This window comes from Coregonus lavaretus, assembly GCF_964263955.1.
Source record: "Coregonus lavaretus genome assembly, chromosome: 2".
Classification (NCBI taxonomy): domain Eukaryota; kingdom Metazoa; phylum Chordata; class Actinopteri; order Salmoniformes; family Salmonidae; genus Coregonus; species Coregonus lavaretus.
This window is the reverse complement of record NC_139989.1, coordinates 38705501-38728100: the sequence shown is the minus strand read 5'-3', so window position 1 is coordinate 38728100 and position 22600 is coordinate 38705501. Positions and strand designations below refer to the sequence as shown.

Here is a 22600-nt window from a genome sequence, read left to right as displayed (position 1 = left end):
TAGCTAGACAGGAGCTCTTAGGCTTACACTAGCCACCATATTAAAGTTACCTTAGAACAAACCAGGCTTCATTTTATCAACATCATGGAAGTCATTAAAAGCAAATTACGACTGAAAACGTTGATAATTCCCTGGGGAGTAGCTTCTTGCCTGGACCTCAATGCAGTCAAGCAACAACAACAAAAAATACACTGTTGAGATATAAAGCTACGGCGACAATATCAGAATGGAACAGGCTACTACTACAATTTCAGGTACAAATTCAATAAAACAAGCAAATAAAATAAGGAAAATGTCTGTACATTTCAGCTGTTTCAAAAACATTGCTATGCTATTCAAATGTTTACTGTAAGAGTGTTGGCTTAACGAAACAATTCTGTGTACAGAACTTCAGTGTACACGGATACATGTTTTAATAGTGGACACAGACAAGCCAGTCAGCGTTTTAATAAGATTCAGTGACTCCATTTGTACAGCTCTGTATATTAAAACAGCAGGTGGTACTGCATGAGGACACAAGGAGCCATTTCTCATATCAAATCGCAGGGCATGGCTAGACAGATATGCTTTAATTGTCTGTCATTTTTATTGGCAATAAATCAATATATAGATCAACAGCCAGCTTCTTATCGTGGCAACCATAGGGTCATTGTTTGATGAGCAATCTTCTGCTTCCGCTGTCATCAGTCTCTTCATCAATGTTACTCAGTTTCTTCCCTCTTAGCGACCTGTGGTGCCGTAGAGCCATGCTGGTGAATAAGAGACTATTAGAGCTCTGTCTATGGCTCTATGTGGCTCTATGGGGGTGCTGCTTCGTGTTGTCAACAGGCTGCTAACTTGTTGGCTCCCACTGTGAGGACCCAGGCAGAGAGGTGTCTAGCTCATTGCCTGCAGTAGCAGGACCACCCCCCACCCACCTCATGACAAGGACACATACTGTATGTCCTCTCCAGGATAATTGCCACTGTCAATGTTTTAGCTCTCTGGAGCTTATTACATAGGCCTTCTCTCTCCTTGTACCCAAGTGAAGAGACCTCAGCTAAGGAGGCCGAAGTCAAAGGTACCTCTGTCATAGAGTTTAATACAGAGAGTTCCCCTGGTGTGTCAGTGTCATGGCTGTGTGTGAGCCGTAAACCGCTGACTGACCCCAACTGCCTCTCTCTCTCTCGTGGGCCTGTGGGCCGGCCGTTCCCGTCCCCTCTCCCCAAACAATGGCATGTTGTTCTCCTCCCATCCCGCCCCCTCTGTCCGCTGGGCTCACACATCTGCATCCTCCCGTCCTCCACCTCCCCTCCTCCCCCCTCCACACGACCCCCACCGGGGAGGCTCCTCATGACCATGGTGTATCAGTGCTTGATACCTCGTCATCGAGGAACGTGCATACATTTCCCCCTTTGTTTTCTCCAGAGGGACAGGACAAGGGAAGGAGAGCAGTGACATTTGGATGTGTTTGGGGGGGGCGGGCGTCCACTGTGCCCGGCCAAGAGCTTTTTCCTGCAACCTCTCCCTGAACTGGACCCTGTGTTTATGGATTAGGTCTGGCCAGCAGCCCTGCATGCCACCACACACACTAACACACACACACACACTAACACACGCACACTAACACACACACATATGCACACTAACACACACACACACACGTGCACACACATACATACACAATTGACTGGGCCTAGGCCTGTGTGGTCTGACTAACACTACCCTGTATCAACATTAGTGAGAGAAGAGAAGAGAAGAGAAGAGAAGAGAAGAGAAGAGAAGAGAAGAGAAGAGAAGAGAAGAGAAGAGAAGAGAAGAGAAGAGAAGAGAAGAGAAGAGAAGAGAAGAGAAGAGAAAAGAAGAGAAGAGTGTGGATGAAAAACAGATTAAGAGTGAAGACGATAATGGAAGTGGAGAGAGAGGTGACAGAGTATAGAGAAAAGTACAGAGATGTTGATATTACCTGCTCACTCTACACTTTTAGAAAAAAGGTTCCAAAAGGGTTATTCGGCTGTCCCCTTAGCAGAACCCTTTTTGGGTCCAGGTAGAACCCTCTGTGGAAAGGTTTCTACATGGAACCCAAAGGGGTTCTACCTGGAACCAAATGGGTTCTACCTGGAACCAAAAATGGTTCTTCAAAGGGTTATCCTATGGGGACAGCCAAAACGTTTTAGGTTCTAGATAGCACCTTTTTTTCTAAGAGTGTAAGATATCGCTCAGTATGAGATACAGACAGAATATCGCTTTGGTATTTTATCCTAGAATTTCAGTCAAATCACATCTCTACTTCAGCATATCCTTTAACAGTCTACAATGACTCCCCGCTGTCTAACTATGCTGTGCTGTAGGTCTTACCCTAGTTCAGTGAATGCTAATAAGGGCTGACTGTTGGAGAGGAGAGGAGACCTGGTTGTGTTTGTTCTTCGGGCCTAGCTGGCTGGCTGGCATCATACCCAGATGCAGATCAGCTGCACTGATAGCATAGGAAAACCAGGGCATGCAGCCTCCCCTCCGCTCCAACCGCCAAACCACCCTCCAATCAGAATACGCTCTCACTCACAACCGTTGCCTTATGACCCCATTGAACTTAAGCCCCTCCACACACACAAACACACACACACACACATGCACACACACACACACACACACACACACACACACACACACACACACACACACACACACACACACACACACACACAAACACACACACAGGTGTGTCTGTCTGTACATTTGAGTTGGTATTTATTTTTGTACAATGTGAGTTTGTGTTAGGAAGAATGTGTTTGTTTGTGCATGGTTATCAGTGGGTTTTATGAGAACATGTCTGTTTGTGTTTGTGTGTACAATGAGTGTATGTGTGTGTGTTAGTGTCTCTGTGTGTGTTAGCATTGTGTGAATTCTCACTCAGGAAATCGCAGGTTCTGCCTTCTCACACAGGATGTTTTTAATTCACTCACCCAGTAACAAAAAATCTGTATCCTATACGTGGTACAGAGAGGAACCTACCATACGAGAAAGCATATTAAAACACTCATCGAGTTCAAAGCTACACAGAGAGCAGAGGAAAACACTATGTTATGTAACACAGAGTCATCGCTCCTTATAGCAGACACACAGACACACACCCAATGCCTTTTTATGCTCACTTACTCATGTAAGCCTCAGGTAAGATTTGCACAATAACAGAGAAAGAAACATTGCTAAATCACGTCCGACTTGTTGATCTTGTTCACCGTCCCTTTGGTAAATAAGGATTCTTGGGTTTATGGTTTTATTCCATTCTTTGTGAGCCACAGACACCACAGGCTAATGATAGGGTGTCGGAGAGGGTAAGATTGGGGAGTGGAGACACAGAGAATGACATGACATTAGTGGCCACACATCTCTCTGTGATTAACATTAGCACATGGCTAATGTTAGCGTTGCTAGCACCTTAAGGCCCTTACCTATAACCACAACCTAGCCTTTTTATTTTGGCCAAGATAAAGCAAAGCAGTGCGATTAAAAACAACAACACAGAGTTACATATGGGGTAAAACAAAACATAACATAACATTTTTAGGTTAGAAGTTACAGTAAGCACGATCTGAGGTGCGTTAGCTTCTCCGTTTGAGTTATGCTAAGAAACTAGCTCTCTATGAGGAAGTGGCCTACCTCTTAAGCACCATTCACACAGATGTGGTCAGTGTGTGGATGACTGTGAGAAAGTGCTTGTGTGCACTGACTGTACTATGGTATGAGTATGTACAGAAGTAGGAGGTTTGAGTGTCCTCCTTCCCTTTGTGAAATCTCAACAACATTTAGTGTCCCCACCCTCTCCTCACGTTGAACTCTGGGTGTGGACACACATCATACTGGACTGAATAGTAAAGTGAATTCCACAGTGTTTTGGACAAAATTCCTCTTCACTCTAGAAGAGCGTGTTATTGAGAACCAGAGTGTATTTGGTGCCAAAATCTGTGTGTGTGTGTTTGTGTGTATGCAGAGAGATAGGAGTCCACCGTGTGTGCTGTTCCTCCCTACACACCCTGGTCAATAGACGAGACAGAGAAAACAACGCTTTTGACGGGCCTAAATTTTCTCAGTGTAACCAATTCAATTGAATCCCAAGCAGAACGAATGGAATTAGGCGCGGGAAGGTGCTTAAGTTGCCATCTTTGCACAGACAATGGGTTAGTGTTCAGGGGACTGGTTAGTGTTCAGGCAACGGGTTAGTGTTCAGGCAACGGGTTAGTGTTCAGGGGACGGGTTAGTGATCAGGGGACGGGTTAGTGGTCAGGCAACGGGTTAGTGTTCAGGCAATGGGTTAGTGTTCAGGGGACGGGTTAGTGTTCAGGCAACGGGTTAGTGTTCAGGCTACGGGTTAGTGTTCAGGCTACGGGTTAGTGTTCAGGGGACGGGTTAGTGTTCAGGCAACAGGTTAGTGTTCAGGCAACGGGTTAGGGTTAAGGCAACGGGTTAGTGTTCAGGCAACGGGTTAGTGTTCAGGCAACGGGTTAGTGTTCAGGGGACTGGTTAGTGTTCAGGCAACGGGTTAGTGTTTAGGGGACGGGTTAGTGTTCAGGGGACGGGTTAGTGTTCAGGGGACGGGTTAGTGTTCAGGCGACGGGTTAGTGTTCAGGCGACGGGTTAGTGTTCAGGGGACGGGTCAGTGTTCAGGCGACGGGTTAGTGTTCAGGCGACGGGTTAGTGTTCAGGCGACGGGTTAGTGTTCAGGCGACGGGTTAGTGTTCAGGGGACGGGTTAGTGTTCAGGCGACGGGTTAGTGTTCAGGGGACGGGTTAGTGTTCAGGCGACGGGTTAGTATTCAGGGGACGGATTAGTGTTCAGGGGAAGGGTTAGTGTTCAGGCGACGGGTTAGTGTTCAGGCGACGGGTTAGTGTTCAGGCGACGGGTTAGTGTTCAGGGGACGGGTTAGTGTTCAGGCGACGGGTTAGTGTTCAGGGGACGGGTTAGTGTTCAGGGGACGGGTTAGTGTTCAGGCAACGGGTTAGTGTTCAGGCAACGGGTTAGTGTTCAGGCGACAGGTTAGTGTTCAGGGGACGGGTTAGTGTTCAGGCAACGTGTTAGTGTTCAGGGGACGGGTTAGTGTTCAGGCAACGGGTTAGTATTCAGGGGACGGGTTAGTGTTCAGGGGACGGGTTAGTGTTCAGGCGACGGGTTAGTGTTCAGGCGACGGGTTAGTGATCAGGGGACGGGTTAGTGTTCAGGGGACGGGTTAGTGTTCAGGGGACGGGTTAGTGTTCAGGCAACGGGTTAGTGATCAGGGGACGGGTTAGTGTTCAGGGGACGGGTTAGTGTTCAGGGGACGGGTTAGTGTTCAGGCAACGGGTTAGTGATCAGGCGACATGTTAGTGTTCAGGGAACGGGTTAGTGTTCAGGCGACGGGTTAGTGTTCAGGGGACGGGTTAGTGTTCAGGCGACGGGTTAGTGTTCAGGGGACGGATTAGTGTTCAGGGGAAGGGTTAGTGTTCAGGCGACGGGTTAGTGTTCAGGCGACGGGTTAGTGTTCAGGCGACGGGTTAGTGTTCAGGGGACGGGTTAGTGTTCAGGCGACGGGTTAGTGTTCAGGGGACGGGTTAGTGTTCAGGGGACGGGTTAGTGTTCAGGCAACGGGTTAGTGTTCAGGCAACGGGTTAGTGTTCAGGCGACAGGTTAGTGTTCAGGGGACGGGTTAGTGTTCAGGCAACGTGTTAGTGTTCAGGGGACGGGTTAGTGTTCAGGCAACGGGTTAGTATTCAGGGGACGGGTTAGTGTTCAGGGGACGGGTTAGTGTTCAGGCGACGGGTTAGTGTTCAGGCGACGGGTTAGTGATCAGGGGACGGGTTAGTGTTCAGGGGACGGGTTAGTGTTCAGGGTACGGGTTAGTGTTCAGGCAACGGGTTAGTGATCAGGGGACGGGTTAGTGTTCAGGGGACGGGTTAGTGTTCAGGGGACGGGTTAGTGTTCAGGCAACGGGTTAGTGTTCAGGCAACGGGTTAGTGATCAGGCGACATGTTAGTGTTCAGGGGACGGGTTAGTGTTCAGGCGACGGGTTAGTGTTCAGGGGACGGGTTAGTGTTCAGGCGACGGGTTAGTGTTCAGGGGACGGGTTAGTGTTCAGGCGACGGGTTAGTATTCAGGGGACGGATTAGTGTTCAGGGGAAGGGTTAGTGTTCAGGCGACGGGTTAGTGTTCAGGCGACGGGTTAGTGTTCAGGCGACGGGTTAGTGTTCAGGGGACGGGTTAGTGTTCAGGCGACGGGTTAGTGTTCAGGGGACGGGTTAGTGTTCAGGGGACGGGTTAGTGTTCAGGCAACGGGTTAGTGTTCAGGCAACGGGTTAGTGTTCAGGCGACAGGTTAGTGTTCAGGGGACGGGTTAGTGTTCAGGCAACGTGTTAGTGTTCAGGGGACGGGTTAGTGTTCAGGCAACGGGTTAGTATTCAGGGGACGGGTTAGTGTTCAGGGGACGGGTTAGTGTTCAGGCGACGGGTTAGTGTTCAGGCGACGGGTTAGTGATCAGGGGACGGGTTAGTGTTCAGGGGACGGGTTAGTGTTCAGGGGACGGGTTAGTGTTCAGGCAACGGGTTAGTGATCAGGGGACGGGTTAGTGTTCAGGGGACGGGTTAGTGTTCAGGGGACGGGTTAGTGTTCAGGCAACGGGTTAGTGTTCAGGCAACGGGTTAGTGATCAGGCGACATGTTAGTGTTCAGGGGACGGGTTAGTGTTCAGGCGACGGGTTAGTGTTCAGGCGACGGGTTAGTGTTCAGGCGACGGGTTGGTGTTCAGGGGACGTGTTAGTGTTCAGGCGACGGGTTAGTGTTCAGGCGACGGGTTAGTGTTCAGGGGACGGGTTAGTGTTCAGGGGACGAACCCACGTCACGTTGCCAGGAGAATGAAGGGAAGAAAGAAAAGGAAGACAAGGAATGGAAAGAGAGACAGATTGCCCTAGTCCACATTTACAGCAGATGAGAGAGAGATGGAGAGGGGGCACTGGCAGGGGAGAGCGGGAGAAAGAGAGAAATACCAAGAGAGCAATGTGAACCAAAACAATGGGTTAATGATGGGTTAACGGTTTAATCTGAACACATATTTGTGAAGATTAGCAGATATGAACAGACTTTCGATCCAGACTGTTCCTGCAACCAGTCGCCCTCCTACCTCAGCTTCTCTCTCTCTCTGTGTGTGTATGTGGGGGGGGGGGGGGGGGGGGGGGGGGGATGGGCTCTTGGCAGTGCTGGCCTGGGTCTTGTGATGGTGGTTCAGTCACAAGACCGGAAGACTGGCCCTGGCTCTCTGGTTCTCAGGGGGATCCAGCCAGACACAGGTTCCCCCTTCCTCCTCCAGGTAGAGGAGTGGAACAGAGTGGTCAGGAGATATAGGCAGGCACCAACTGTAAATATCAGCACTCCTATGTCCTACCCCAACAGTCTAAACACTTCATATTGACCATACACATTACTGGTTTGCAATATCAAAGTATATTTGTGAGCAGAAGTCCATGTGGCGAGGAAGCATATAAAAAGGCTTTCCTTTTTTGGCATCCTTCAGGGTAAGCAATTTCTCATCTCGCCAACTTCACACCCACATATATTACATTTGAGTCATTTAGCAGATGCTCTTATCCAGAGCGACTTACAGTTAGTGAGTGCATACATTTTTCATACTGGCCCCCCGTGGGAAACGAACCCACAACCCTGGCGTTGCAAGCGCCATGCTCTACCAACTGAGCTACATGGGAGGCTACATACACTCATCTACTCTCAGCTGGCTCTAGGTAAGTCGTTATGTGGTTATTGGGAGGGTGTTACTGGCTGATCTGTCACATATTATCCCCGGATGAGCTTCCGATTGTCACCAAATGCCTCCTGTTTTGCCTGGAGGAAAAACAGCCAATGAAACAAAATGGCTCCTTTGCTCAGTCGTCGCCACCAATTTGGCCTGGGTTTCCTTGGCAACGCAAACTTGGTTTCTCACTGAGGACAGAAAGACAGGGAGAGATAGTGCTAGCTGTTAGGAGGCAGGCTGACTCACTGACACTGCCATCCAACAGCAACACCGTTGCTCTTGTTATTTCATCAAGTTCTTGGCTACGTTCCAAATGATACCCTCTTCCCTACATAGTGCACTACTTTTGACCAAAGCCATATTGGCCCTGATCAAAACTAGTGCACTGCATAGGGAATAGGGTGTCATTTGGGACGCAGACCTTCTCTCTTTTTTCTTGTCAGGCTTGAATATAGTGAGTGAGAAATGTCTATTGAGTTCCCATAGGCTCAAGGTCTCTTCAGAGCAGAGCCAGGAGGGAATTGTTCTCATTCTAGCTTTCTTTGTAAGTGACAAAGGAGAGAGGAGGTCTGCCTGTACGACTTAGCAACCAGCGACTGCAATAGATTAAAGTATAACTTCTCCTTGGTTACTTTTGTCTCTGTCTACTCAAGCTTATGGTGTGTGAGTGTGAGTGTGACCAAGGCAGTGGACCACAACTTCATCACAACATGTTGCTGATGATAACCACAGTCAACCACAGCAGTTGAAATATGCCAGTGTTGAGACAGGCGTCTGTTTGAATGTAAATGTCCATGTTGTGAACGCTCTGTTTGTGTTGCTCTATTGGCTCTGGCCTCAGATAAGATGTGGCCTTTACTTGGTCAGGCATGAGTAACCTTTATGGGACATGTTCAGTTCACATCTTCCATCCAGTCAGCCTCCCTCCGTTCTCTCTGTTCTGCCCCACTACTTAACAGTAACCTATTGAGACCTGGTTTAAGACACACACAGTGACACACACACACACACACACACATACAGTATGTTCAAAAACAGTGAATCATACACACACCAATACTACATCAAACAGCCATGCTGATGTAAGTTACACCTACAGAAAGAAATGCTCTCACACAACTGCCACTTTGTCTACAAAGGTGATCATAGACAATACATTGTTCATTGTTTCAAAGATTTATTCCCATATGAGAAGGTTTTGCTTCAACTGGCACAGTTACGAAACTATGTTTTCTTATTTTCTTGACCCCATGTCACACATTGCTCCCATAGCAAAAACAAATACCCCAACTAAAATGACCCTAGATTCTTAGTCAGTCATCTTGCATGAAGCTAAAGTCAACCATTGTCATCTGACGTACAATGGCTACTTTCTCTAGTTGTGGATGTTTGTGTCTCTACGTCTATTTGTGGGTGTTCCTTTTTGCCCAGGGCAGCGGGTAGGAGGTCATGTGATGTGTGTTTAATGCTCTCCTTGCTTACCCCTGAGCCACACACAGCCAGCCTCTTATTGACTGACCTGGCCTGTCACAGTAAACAAAACAAATCACATTTCCCTGCAATAGAATGGATGTATATAATGGGATTTATGGGTGGCTCAAGACATATTTATATCAGCTGAGTTGAATTTAGTTGGAGGTGTCTCCCTGAGTGAGTATCTCTCTTGAGGTAAAAAATTAGTGAAGCTTGGATAGAATTGATTCGGTATTATACTTTCTCCCCATAGTTACCCTGTTTAGAGAAACAACTAGGTAGAAAACTAAGGGATACATATACAAGTCTGATCTCCAGCTGAGCTCATCTTAACCACCCTTCTTAGTTTCCCCATCCACTCTCTCTGCTTTATTGGCATGAATGGGTGGTTGCCACTGTTGCCAAAGCAATGTATATGAAGTATTACACACAGTAAATGAACAATACGTTTGAGCAACAATAATAATATATCAACAAAAACAATTATACATGGAAAATAATACACAACAAAAGCAACAATTGAGAAATGTAATCTACAAGGGTGTATGTGTATGACATGGTGGGAGCTATTGTCTCTGTTACATTATAACAGGCCAGGATAACCTGCAGCAAAATCTACTGTCTGTACGTTTTCTCCTAACAAACTATCTCTCTCTCTCTGCAGGTGGTGTGGGCATCGCGGCCACCCAGCTGTGTCAGACAGTGAAGGATGTGACCGTGTTCGGGACGGCGTCGGCCAGTAAGCATGAGACCATCAGCCAGGGTGGAGTCACGCACTGCATTGACTACCGTACACGGGACTACGTGGAGGAGGTCCGCAAGATCAGCCCCAAAGGTGAGAGGTCAAGGGTCATCTGACCTATCTTACAGCACTGAGATGGCCTGCGTCTCAAATGGCACCCTATTACCCACATAGTGCACCTTATGGGCCCTAGTCAAAAGTAGTTCACTACATAGGGAATAGGGCGCCATTTGGGACACAAGCATGATGTGACCCATAATATCCACAATATGATCCATGAGATAAGTATACTGAGATGGCTAATGGGCCCTTAGTCATGCAACCGTTGGTCCTAAGGAATACTCTGTAGCTGCAGTGTTGTGTTCGTAAAGCTGTGTTTGTCTTCCATTTAAAGATAACAAACTGATTTATATGTCCATTTCGCTGTGTCACGACTCTCAGCCCTGATAGCTGGGGTGCATTTGAGACGGTTGGGAGTATAATAAGCACTAGACAGAAAAGTGCTTTTCCACTCAGACAAAGTATTTGAGAAGCCTGTGACTCAGTGTGGATCATATCCCCAGGGCCAGGGCACTTAAGATCCGTCCCGCTTTCTGCCTTAGGAGACATTAAATTCATCGCTCATCACCGAAACAGAACGTCCTCCAATTCCTCTCTCTTTACTCACTTACCTCTGGGTTCATAGAAGCAAGGTGGAGGATTTTATACTAGGACCTAATTTGGTAGTACCCCTCCCAGCAGCCTCAGTGAGACAGAGAGAGAGAGAGAGAGATAGAGAGAGGGAGAGAGAGGGGGAGAGAGAGAGAGGGAGAGAGAGAGAGACAGAGAGAGAGTGAGAAAGAGAGAGGGGGGGGGATAACTGACATTTTGGACAGAAGAACATGTCAAATTAGCGGCAGGGATCGATGAGAAGGCTGTCAGTCTGTCAGTCTGTGTGACTGTGGCTCATTTAGGGCAGGGTCCTGCTGAGAGCCTTGAGAAATCAACGGGCCTATCAGCTAATGGACCGAGGAGAGGAGAGGAGGACTAACCCACTTTAAGGAGCCCCACATTCACTGAAAAAAAAACATAATTAGGAAAGAGCGAGGCAGCATGAGCAAAGATAATTAATACGTAGCAGAGAAACTGGATGAGCCTGGGTCTCAAGCTTTAGTTTGTTATTCATTCTCTCCAAGACATCACTACCTGGAAATGGAATGGAACTCCAACAGACAAGGATAGGAGAATGTTTATTCCTTATCAGTGACATTTAAATGAGTAGAATTCCAGCGTTCTCTCCCGTTGTTTGGCATATGTATGGACTGCTCTACATAAACATAGCAAGGCCTTCCCTCCTCCCTCTACACCACTGGCATTCTGGGATGTAGGAGGATTTCTTCCTAATATGATACCAACCAAGCAACATTGAGCTGTACTGACTACCTCTCTCTGTCTTTCCCCTTCTCTCCTCCAGGGTTGGATATTGTGTTGGATCCTCTGGGAGGCTCAGACACCCACAAGGCCTACAACCTGCTGAAGCCCATGGGCAAGCTCATCACCTACGGTGAGACAGGAAGGACAAAAGACCTCAATCATACTTTGTTTATTTCAACACGTATCAATACCAGTGGTTTAGAACACAAATAGCACAGTGTGCACAAAACATACAGAATGGGCTGTGAATTATTAGGCACTTCCTGGGCGCACTGCTTCCCTACAGAGGTCCATGGCCTCAGTGTGTGTGTGTGTGTGTGTGTGTGTGTGTGTGTGTGTGTTGTCCGTGGGAAGGTCTCTGTAGTCTCTCTCTGTGATGATGCCAATTTGCAGCAGGCATGGCATGCATGGGACAGTGGGCTGGGGAGGCATGCCTGGAGAACAGGGCCTTGCCTTCTGCATGTTGCAAAAAAGACTACCCAGCATGGTGCCCCCACCCTGATCCATTCACCCGCTCAAACCTTCTCTACCCCCCCATCCCCCAACACTCCCCCCGCCCACCCTCCCCCTCCCTCCCTGCTGCTCCTCTTCCAGTTTCTCAGAAGTATGCATGGCGGAACAATGGCCGTTCTATCCGCACAGAACCTGGAATGTCTGAATGTAGCAGACTGGATACCTCTCCAGCTCCCTCTCCTCTCTCTCTCTGAGCACGCTTTGTGTCCCCGTCCACAGGAGAGAGAGGGAGATAGTGAAAGAGAGAGGATGAGACAGAGTGAGAAAGAGAAAAGAGGGAGAAAGAGGAGGGCAGAAAGGGTTATGAGAATAGAGATTGAGGGAGGAAAGGGGATGTGGGGAAAGTGTGGCTGGGAGGGCGAAACGAGGACAGAGATGATAGAGGGAATGGGAAAGTATGGCTGGTAGGGAGAAACGAGGACAGAGATGATAGAGGGAACGGGAAAGTGTGGATTGGAGGGCGAAATGAGGAGAGAGATGATAGAGGGAATGGGAAAGTGTGGCTGGGAAGGCGAAACGAGGACAGAGATGATAAAGGGAATGGGAAAGTGTGGCTGGGAGGGAGAAACGAGGACAGAGATGATAGAGGGAATGGGAAAGTATGGCTGGGAGGGCGGAACGAGGACAGAGATGATAGAGGGAATGAAAAAGTGTGGCTGTGAGGGTGAAACGAGGACAGAGATGATAGAGGTAATGGGAAATTGTGGCTGGGAGGGAGAAACGAGGACAGAGATGATTGATGGAATGGGAAAGTGTGGCTGGGAGGGCGAAATGAGGACAGAGATGATAGAGGGAATGGGAAAGTGTGGATTGGAGGGCGAAACGAGGAGAGAGATGATAGAGGGAATGGGAAAGTGTGGCTGGGAAGGCGAAACGAGGACAGAGATGATAAAGGGAATGGGAAAGTGTGGCTGGGAGGGAGAAACGAGGACAGAGATGATAGAGGGAATGGGAAAGTATGGCTGGGAGGGCGGAACAAGGAAAGAGATGATAGAGGGAATGGGAAAGCGTGGCTGGGAGGGAGAAACGAGAACAGAGATGATTGAGGGAATGGGAAAGTGTGGCTGGGAGAGCGAAATGAGGACAGAGATTATAGAGGGAATGGGAAATTGTGGCTGGGAGGGCGAAACGAGGACAGAGATGATAGAGGGAATGGGAAAGTGTGGCTGGGAGGGCGAAACGAGGACAGCGATGATAGAGGGAATGGGAAAGTGTGGCTGGGAGGGCGAAACGAGGAATGAGATGATAGAGGGACTGGGAAAGTGTGGCTGGGAGGGTAAAACGAGGACAGAGATGATAGAGGGAGTGGGAAAGTGTGGCTGGGAGGGCGAAACGAGGACAGAGATGATGGAGGGAATGGGAAAGTGTAGCTGGGAGGAAGAAACGAGGACAGAGATGATGGAGAGTATGGGAAAGTATGGCTGGGAGGGAGAAACGCGGAGAGAGATGATAGAGGGAATGGGAAAGTGTGGATTGGAGGGCGGAACGAGGACAGAGATGATAGAGGGAATGGGAAAGTATGGCTGGGAGGGCGGAACGAGGACAGAGATGATAGAGGGAATGGGAAAGTGTGGCTGTGAGGGTGAAACGAGGACAGAGATGATAGAGGGAATGGGAAAGTGTGGATTGGAGGGCGAAACGAGGACAGAGATGATAGAGGGAATGGGAAAGTGTAGATTGGAGGGCGAAACGAGGAGAGAGATGATAGAGGGAATGGGAAAGTGTGGCTGGGAGGGAGAAACGAGGACAGAGATGATAGAGGGAATGGGAAAGTATGGCTGGGAGGGCGGAACGAGGAAAGAGATGATAGAGGGACTGGGAAAGTGTGGCTAGGAGGGCGAAACGAGGACAGAGATGATTGAGGGAATGGGAAAGTGTGGCTGGGAGGGCGAAACGAGGACAGAGATGATAGAGGGAATGGGAAAGTGTGGATATGAGGGCGAATCGAGGACAGAGATGATAGAGGGAATGGGAAAGTATGGCTGGGAGGACGGAACGAGGAAAGACATGATAGAGGGACTGGGAAAGTGTGGCTGGGAGGGCGAAACGAGGACAGAGATGATAGAGGGAATTGGAAATTGCGGTTGGGAGGGAGAAACGAGGACAGAGATGATAGAGGGAATGGGAAAGTGTGAATTGGAGGGCAAATCGAGGACAGAGAGGATAGAGGGAATGGGAAAGTGTGGCTGGGAGAGCGAAACGAGGACCGAGATGATGGAGGGAATGGGAAAGTGTGGCTGGGAGGGTGAAACGAGGACAGAGATGATGGAGGGAATGGGAAAGCGTGGCTGGGAGGGCGAAACGAGGACAGAGATGATTGAGGGAATGGGAAAGTGTGGCTGGGAAGGCGAAACGAGGACAGAGATGATAGAGGGAATGGGAAAGTTTGTCTAGGAGGGCGAAACGAGGACAGAGATGATAGAGGGAATGGGCAAGTGTGGCTGGCAGTGCGAAACGAGGACAGAGATGATAGAGGGAATGGGAAAGTGTAGCTGCGAGGGCGAAACGAGGACAGAGATGATAGAGGGAGTGGGAAAGTGTGGCTGGGAGGGCGAATCGCGGACAGAGATGATAGAGGGAATGGGAAAGATTGCCTGGGAGGGCGAAACGAGGACAGAGATGATAGAGGGAATGGGAAAGATTGCCTGGGAGGGCGAAACGAGGACAGAGATGATAGAGGGAATGGGAAAGTGGCTTGGAGGTCGAAACAAGGACAGTGATGATAGAGGGAGTGGGAAAATGTGGCTGGGAGGGCGAAACGAGGACAGAGATGATAGAGGGAGTGGGAAAGTGTGGCTGGGAGGGCGAAACGAGGACAGAGATGATAGAGGGAATGGGAAAGAGTGTCTAGGAGGGCGAAACGAGGACAGAGATGATAGAGGGAATGGGAAAGTGTGGCTGGGAGGGCGAAACGAGGACAGAGATGATAGAGGGAACGGGAAAGTGTGGATTGGAGGGCGAAATGAGGAGAGAGATGATAGAGGGAATGGGAAAGTGTGGCTGGGAAGGCGAAACGAGGACAGAGATGATAAAGGGAATGGGAAAGTGTGGCTGGGAGGGAGAAACGAGGACAGAGATGATAGAGGGAATGGGAAAGTATGGCTGGGAGGGCGGAACGAGGACAGAGATGATAGAGGGAATGAAAAAGTGTGGCTGTGAGGGTGAAACGAGGACAGAGATGATAGAGGTAATGGGAAATTGTGGCTGGGAGGGAGAAACGAGGACAGAGATGATTGATGGAATGGGAAAGTGTGGCTGGGAGGGCGAAATGAGGACAGAGATGATAGAGGGAATGGGAAAGTGTGGATTGGAGGGCGAAACGAGGAGAGAGATGATAGAGGGAATGGGAAAGTGTGGCTGGGAAGGCGAAACGAGGGCAGAGATGATAAAGGGAATGGGAAAGTGTGGCTGGGAGGGAGAAACGAGGACAGAGATGATAGAGGGAATGGGAAAGTATGGCTGGGAGGGCGGAACGAGGAAAGAGATGATAGAGGGAATGGGAAAGCATGGCTGGGAGGGAGAAACAAGAACAGAGATGATTGAGGGAATGGGAAAGTGTGGCTGGGAGAGCGAAATGAGGACAGAGATTATAGAGGGAATGGGAAATTGTGGCTGGGAGGGCGAAACGAGGACAGAGATGATAGAGGGAATGGGAAAGTGTGGCTGGGAGGGCGAAACGAGGACAGCGATGATAGAGGGAATGGGAAAGTGTGGCTGGGAGGGCGAAACGAGGAATGAGATGATAGAGGGACTGGGAAAGTGTGGCTGGGAGGGTAAAACGAGGACAGAGATGATAGAGGGAGTGGGAAAGTGTGGCTGGGAGGGCGAAACGAGGACAGAGATGATGGAGGGAATGGGAAAGTGTAGCTGGGAGGAAGAAACGAGGACAGAGATGATGGAGAGTATGGGAAAGTATGGCTGGGAGGGAGAAACGCGGAGAGAGATGATAGAGGGAATGGGAAAGTGTGGATTGGAGGGCGGAACGAGGACAGAGATGATAGAGGGAATGGGAAAGTATGGCTGGGAGGGCGGAACGAGGACAGAGATGATAGAGGGAATGGGAAAGTGTGGCTGTGAGGGTGAAACGAGGACAGAGATGATAGAGGGAATGGGAAAGTGTGGATTGGAGGGCGAAACGAGGACAGAGATGATAGAGGGAATGGGAAAGTGTAGATTGGAGGGCGAAACGAGGAGAGAGATGATAGAGGGAATGGGAAAGTGTGGCTGGGAGGGAGAAACGAGGACAGAGATGATAGAGGGAATGGGAAAGTATGGCTGGGAGGGCGGAACGAGGAAAGAGATGATAGAGGGACTGGGAAAGTGTGGCTGGGAGGGCGAAACGAGGACAGAGATGATTGAGGGAATGGGAAAGTGTGGCTGGGAGGGCGAAACGAGGACAGAGATGATAGAGGGAATGGGAAAGTGTGGATATGAGGGCGAATCGAGGACAGAGATGATAGAGGGAATGGGAAAGTATGGCTGGGAGGGCGGAACGAGGAAAGACATGATAGAGGGACTGGGAAAGTGTGGCTGGGAGGGCGAAACGAGGACAGAGATGATTGAGGGAATTGGAAATTGCTGTTGGGAGGGAGAAACGAGGACAGAGATGATAGAGGGAATGGGAAAGTGTGAATTGGAGGGCAAATCGAGGACAGAGAGGATTGAGGGAATGGGAAAGTGTGGCTGGGAGAGCGAAACGAGGACAGAGATGATGGAGGGAATGGGAAAGTGTGGCTGGGAGGGTGAAACGAGGACAGAGATGATGGAGGGAATGGGAAAGCGTGGCTGGGAGGGAGAAACGAGGACAGAGATGATTGAGGGAATGGGAAAGTGTGGCTGGGAAGGCGAAACGAGGACAGAGATGATAGAGGGAGTGGGAAAGTGTGGCTGGGAGGGCGAAACGAGGACAGAGATGATAGAGGGAATGGGAACGTTTGTCTAGGAGGGCGAAACGAGGACAGAGATGATAGAGGGAATGGGCAAGTGTGGCTGGCAGTGCGAAACGAGGACAGAGATGATAGAGGGAATGGGAAAGTGTAGCTGCGAGGGCGAAACGAGGACAGAGATGATAGAGGGAGTGGGAAAGTGTGGCTGGGAGGGCGAATCGCGGACAGAGATGATAGAGGGAATGGGAAAGATTGCCTGGGAGGGCGAAACGAGGACAGAGATGATAGAAGGAATGGGAAAGATTGCCTGGGAGGGCGAAATGAGGACAGAGATGATAGAGGGAATGGGAAAGTGGCTTGGAGGTCGAAACGAGGACAGTGATGATAGAGGGAGTGGGAAAATGTGGCTGGGAGGGCGAAACGAGGACAGAGATGATAGAGGGAGTGGGAAAGTGTGGCTGGGAGGGCGAAACGAGGACAGAGATGATAGAGGGAATGGGAAAGAGTGTCTAGGAGGGCGAAACGAGGACAGAGATGATAGAGGGAATGGGAAAGTGTGGCTGGGAGGGCGAAACGAGGACAGAGATGATAGAGGGAATGGGAAAGTGTGGCTGGGAGGTCGAAACGAGGACAGTGATGATAGAGGGAGTGGGAAAATGTGGCTGGGAGGGCGAAACGAGGACAGAGATGATAGAGGGAGTGGGAAAGTGTGGCTGGGAGGGCGAAACGAGGACAGAGATGATAGAGGGAATGGGAAAGAGTGTCTAGGAGGGCGAAACAAGGACAGAGATGATAGAGGGAATGGGAAAGTGTGGCTGGGAGGGCGAAACGAGGACAGAGATGATAGAGGGAATGGGAAAGTGTGGCTGGGAGGGCGAAACGAGGACAGAGATGATAGAAGGAGTGGGAAAGTGTGGCTGGGAGGGCGAAACGAGGACAGAGATGATGGAGAGAATAGGAAAGTGTGGTTGGGAGGGAGAAACAAGGACAGAGATGATAGAGGAAGTGGGGAAGTGTGGCTGGGAGGGCGAAACGAGGACAGAGATGATAGAGGGAGTGGGAAAGTGTGGCTGGGAGTGTGAAACGAGGACAGAGATGATAGAGGGAATGGGAAAGTGTGGCTGGGAGGGCGAAACGAGGACAGAGATGATAGAGGGAGTGGGAAAGTGTGGCTGGGAGGGCGAATCGCGGACAGAGATGATAGAGGGAATGGGAAAGTGTGGCTGGGAGGGCGAAACGAGGACAGAGATGATAGAGGGAATGGGAAAGATTGCCTGGGAGGGCGAAACGAGGACAGAGATGATAGAGGGAATGGGAAAGTGTGGCTGGGAGGGCGAAACGAGGACAGAGATGATAGAAGGAGTGGGAAAGTGTGGCTGGGAGGGCGAAACGAGGACAGAGATGATGGAGAGAATGGGAAAGTGTGGTTGGGAGGGAGAAACAAGGACAGAGATGATAGAGGAAGTGGGAAAGTATGGCTGGGAGGGCGAAACGAGGACAGAGATGATAGAGGGAGTGGGAAAGTGTGGCTGGGAGTGTGAAACGAGGACAGAGATGATAGAGGGAATGGGAAAGTGTTGCTGGGAGGGCGAAACGAGGACAGAGATGATAGAGGGAATGGGAAAGATTGCCTGGGAGGGCGAAACGAGGACAGAGATGATAGAGGGAATGGGAAAGTGGCTTGGAGGTCGAAACGAGGACAGAGTTGATAGAGGGAATGGGAAAGTATGTCTAGGAGGGCGAAACGAGGACAGAGATGATAGAGGGAATGGGAAAGTGTGGCTGGGAGGGCGAAACGAGGACAGAGATGATAGAGGGAATGGGAAAGTGTGGCTGGGAGGGCGAAACGAGGACAGAGATGATAGAAGGAGTGGGTAAGTGTGGCTGGGAGGGCGAAACGAGGACAGAGATGATGGAGAGAATGGGAAAGTGTGGTTGGGAGGGAGAAACAAGGACAGAGATGATAGAGGAAGTGGGAAAGTGTGGCTGGGAGGGCGAAACGAGGACAGAGATGATAGAGGGAGTGGGAAAGTGTGGCTGGGAGTGTGAAACGAGGACAGAGATGATAGAGGGAATGGGAAAGTGTGGCTGGGAGGGCGAAACGAGGACAGAGATGATAGAGGGAGTGGGAAAGTGTGGCTGGGAGTGTGAAACGAGGACAGAGATGATAGAGGGAATGGGAAAGTGTGGCTGGGAGGGCGAAACGAGGACAGAGATGATAGAGGGAGTGGGAAAGTGTGGCTGGGAGGGCGAATCGCGGACAGAGATGATAGAGGGAATGGGAAAGTGTGGCTGGGAGGGCGAAACGAGGACAGAGATGATAGAGGGAATGGGAAAGATTGCCTGGGAGGGCGAAACGAGGACAGAGATGATAGAGGGAATGGGAAAGTGGCTTGGAGGTCGAAACGAGGACAGAGTTGATAGAGGGAATGGGAAAGAGTGTGTAGGAGGGCGAAACGAGGACAGAGATGATAGAGGGAATGGGAAAGTGTGGCTGGGAGGGCGAAACGAGGACAGAGATGATAGAGGGAATGGGAAAGAGTGTCTAGGAGGGCGAAACGAGGACAGAGATGATAGAGGGAATGGGAAAGTGTGGCTGGGAGGGCGAAACGAGGACAGAGATGATAGAGGGAATGGGAAAGTGTGGCTGGGAGGTCGAAACGAGGACAGTGATGATAGAGGGAGTGGGAAAATGTGGCTGGGAGGGCGAAACGAGGACAGAGATGATAGAGGGAGTGGGAAAGTGTGGCTGGGAGGGCGAAACGAGGACAGAGATGATAGAGGGAATGGGAAAGAGTGTCTAGGAGGGCGAAACAAGGACAGAGATGATAGAGGGAATGGGAAAGTGTGGCTGGGAGGGCGAAACGAGGACAGAGATGATAGAGGGAATGGGAAAGTGTGGCTGGGAGGGCGAAACAAGGACAGAGATGATAGAAGGAGTGGGAAAGTGTGGCTGGGAGGGCGAAACGAGGACAGAGATGATGGAGAGAATAGGAAAGTGTGGTTGGGAGGGAGAAACAAGGACAGAGATGATAGAGGAAGTGGGGAAGTGTGGCTGGGAGGGCGAAACGAGGACAGAGATGATAGAGGGAGTGGGAAAGTGTGGCTGGGAGTGTGAAACGAGGACAGAGATGATAGAGGGAATGGGAAAGTGTGGCTGGGAGGGCGAAACGAGGACAGAGATGATAGAGGGAGTGGGAAAGTGTGGCTGGGAGGGCAAATCGCGGACAGAGATGATAGAGGGAATGGGAAAGTGTGGCTGGGAGGGCGAAACGAGGACAGAGATGATAGAGGGAATGGGAAAGATTGCCTGGGAGGGCGAAACGAGGACAGAGATGATAGAGGGAATGGGAAAGTGTGGCTGGGAGGGCGAAACGAGGACAGAGATGATAGAAGGAGTGGGAAAGTGTGGCTGGGAGGGCGAAACGAGGACAGAGATGATGGAGAGAATGGGAAAGTGTGGTTGGGAGGGAGAAACAAGGACAGAGATGATAGAGGAAGTGGGAAAGTATGGCTGGGAGGGCGAAACGAGGACAGAGATGATAGAGGGAGTGGGAAAGTGTGGCTGGGAGTGTGAAACGAGGACAGAGATGATAGAGGGAATGGGAAAGTGTTGCTGGGAGGGCGAAACGAGGACAGAGATGATAGAGGGAATGGGAAAGATTGCCTGGGAGGGCGAAATGAGGACAGAGATGATAGAGGGAATGGGAAAGTGGCTTGGAGGTCGAAACGAGGACAGAGTTGATAGAGGGAATGGGAAAGTATGTCTAGGAGGGCGAAACGAGGACAGAGATGATAGAGGGAATGGGAAAGTGTGGCTGGGAGGGCGAAACGAGGACAGAGATGATAGAGGGAATGGGAAAGTGTGGCTGGGAGGGCGAAACGAGGACAGAGATGATAGAAGGAGTGGGTAAGTGTGGCTGGGAGGGCGAAACGAGGACAGAGATGATGGAGAGAATGGGAAAGTGTGGTTGGGAGGGAGAAACAAGGACAGAGATGATAGAGGAAGTGGGAAAGTGTGGCTGGGAGGGCGAAACGAGGACAGAGATGATAGAGGGAGTGGGAAAGTGTGGCTGGGAGTGTGAAACGAGGACAGAGATGATAGAGGGAATGGGAAAGTGTGGCTGGGAGGGCGAAATGAGGACAGAGATGATAGAGGGAGTGGGAAAGTGTGGCTGGGAGTGTGAAACGAGGACAGAGATGATAGAGGGAATGGGAAAGTGTGGCTGGGAGGGCGAAACGAGGACAGAGATGATAGAGGGAGTGGGAAAGTGTGGCTGGGAGGGCGAATCGCGGACAGAGATGATAGAGGGAATGGGAAAGTGTGGCTGGGAGGGCGAAACGAGGACAGAGATGATAGAGGGAATGGGAAAGATTGCCTGGGAGGGCGAAACGAGGACAGAGATGATAGAGGGAATGGGAAAGTGGCTTGGAGGTCGAAACGAGGACAGAGTTGATAGAGGGAATGGGAAAGAGTGTCTAGGAGGGCGAAACGAGGACAGAGATGATAGAGGGAATGGGAAAGTGTGGCTGGGAGGGCGAAACGAGGACAGAGATGATAGAGGGAATGGGAAAGTGTGGCTGGGAGGGCGAAACGAGGACAGAGATGATAGAAGGAGTGGGAAAGTGTGGCTGGGAGGGCGAAACGAGGACAGAGATGATGGAGAGAATGGGAAAGTGTGGTTGGGAGGGAGAAACAAGGACAGAGATGATAGAGGAAGTGGGAAAGTATGGCTGGGAGGGCGAAACGAGGACAGAGATGATAGAGGGAGTGGGAAAGTGTGGCTGGGAGTGTGAAACGAGGACAGAGATGATAGAGGGAATGGGAAAGTGTGGCTGGGAGGGCGAAACGAGGACAGAGATGATAGAGGGAATGGGAAAGTGTTGCTGGGAGGGCGAAACGAGGACAGAGATGATAGAGGGAATGGGAAAGATTGCCTGGGAGGGCGAAAAGAGGACAGAGATGATAGAGGGAATGGGAAAGTGGCTTGGAGGTCGAAACGAGGACAGAGTTGATAGAGGGAATGGGAAAGAGTGTCTAGGAGGGCGAAACGAGGACAGAGATGATAGAGGGAATGGGAAAGTGTGGCTGGGAGGGCGAAACGAGGACAGAGATGATAGAGGGAATGGGAAAGTGTGGCTGGGAGGGCGACACGAGGACAGAGATGATAGAAGGAGTGGGAAAGTGTGGCTGGGAGGGCGAAACGAGGACAGAGATGATGGAGAGAATGGGAAAGTGTGGTTGGGAGGGAGAAACAAGGACAGAGATGATAGAGGAAGTGGGAAAGTGTGGCTGGGAGGGCGAAACGAGGACAGAGATGATAGAGGGAGTGGGAAAGTGTGGCTGGGAGTGTGAAACGAGGACAGAGATGATAGAGGGAATGGGAAAGTGTGGCTGGGAGGGCGAAACGAGGACAGAGATGATAGAGGGAATGGGAAAGTGTTGCTGGGAGGGCGAAACGAGGACAGAGATTATAGAGGGAATGGGAAAGTGTGGGTTGGAGGTTGAAACGAGGACAGAGATGATAGAGGGAATGGCAAAGTATGGCTGGGAGGGCGAAACGAGGATAGAGATGATGGAGAGAATGGGAAAGTGTGGTTGGGAGGGAGAAACGAGGACAGAGATGATAGAGGGAATGGGAAAGTGTGGCTGGGAGGGCGAAACGAGGACAGAAATGATAGAGGGAATGGGAAAGAGACTGAGAGCATAAAGGAAGAGAGGCAGAATGGAGAAAGAAAATAGGAAGAGAGGAGTGAGTGAGTGGGTGAGGATTGTAGGCTATGTGGTACCTGCCAGGACCTCAGCCTGGCAGTAGAACTG

At 50.3% G+C, this 22600-nt stretch overlaps 1 protein-coding gene across 1 annotated transcript in view; it reads left to right on the top strand.

Moving 5' to 3' along the window:
• LOC311145754 (synaptic vesicle membrane protein VAT-1 homolog) overlaps positions 1 to 22600 on the top strand; it is a 46088-nt gene that overhangs the window by 18242 nt on the left and 5246 nt on the right. Inside the window, exons 3-4 of the mRNA XM_084182041.1 lie at positions 9890 to 10060; positions 11421 to 11510. Of these exons, the coding sequence (XP_084038167.1) occupies positions 9890 to 10060; positions 11421 to 11510 (261 nt within the window). The remainder of the gene's footprint in view (positions 1 to 9889; positions 10061 to 11420; positions 11511 to 22600) is intronic.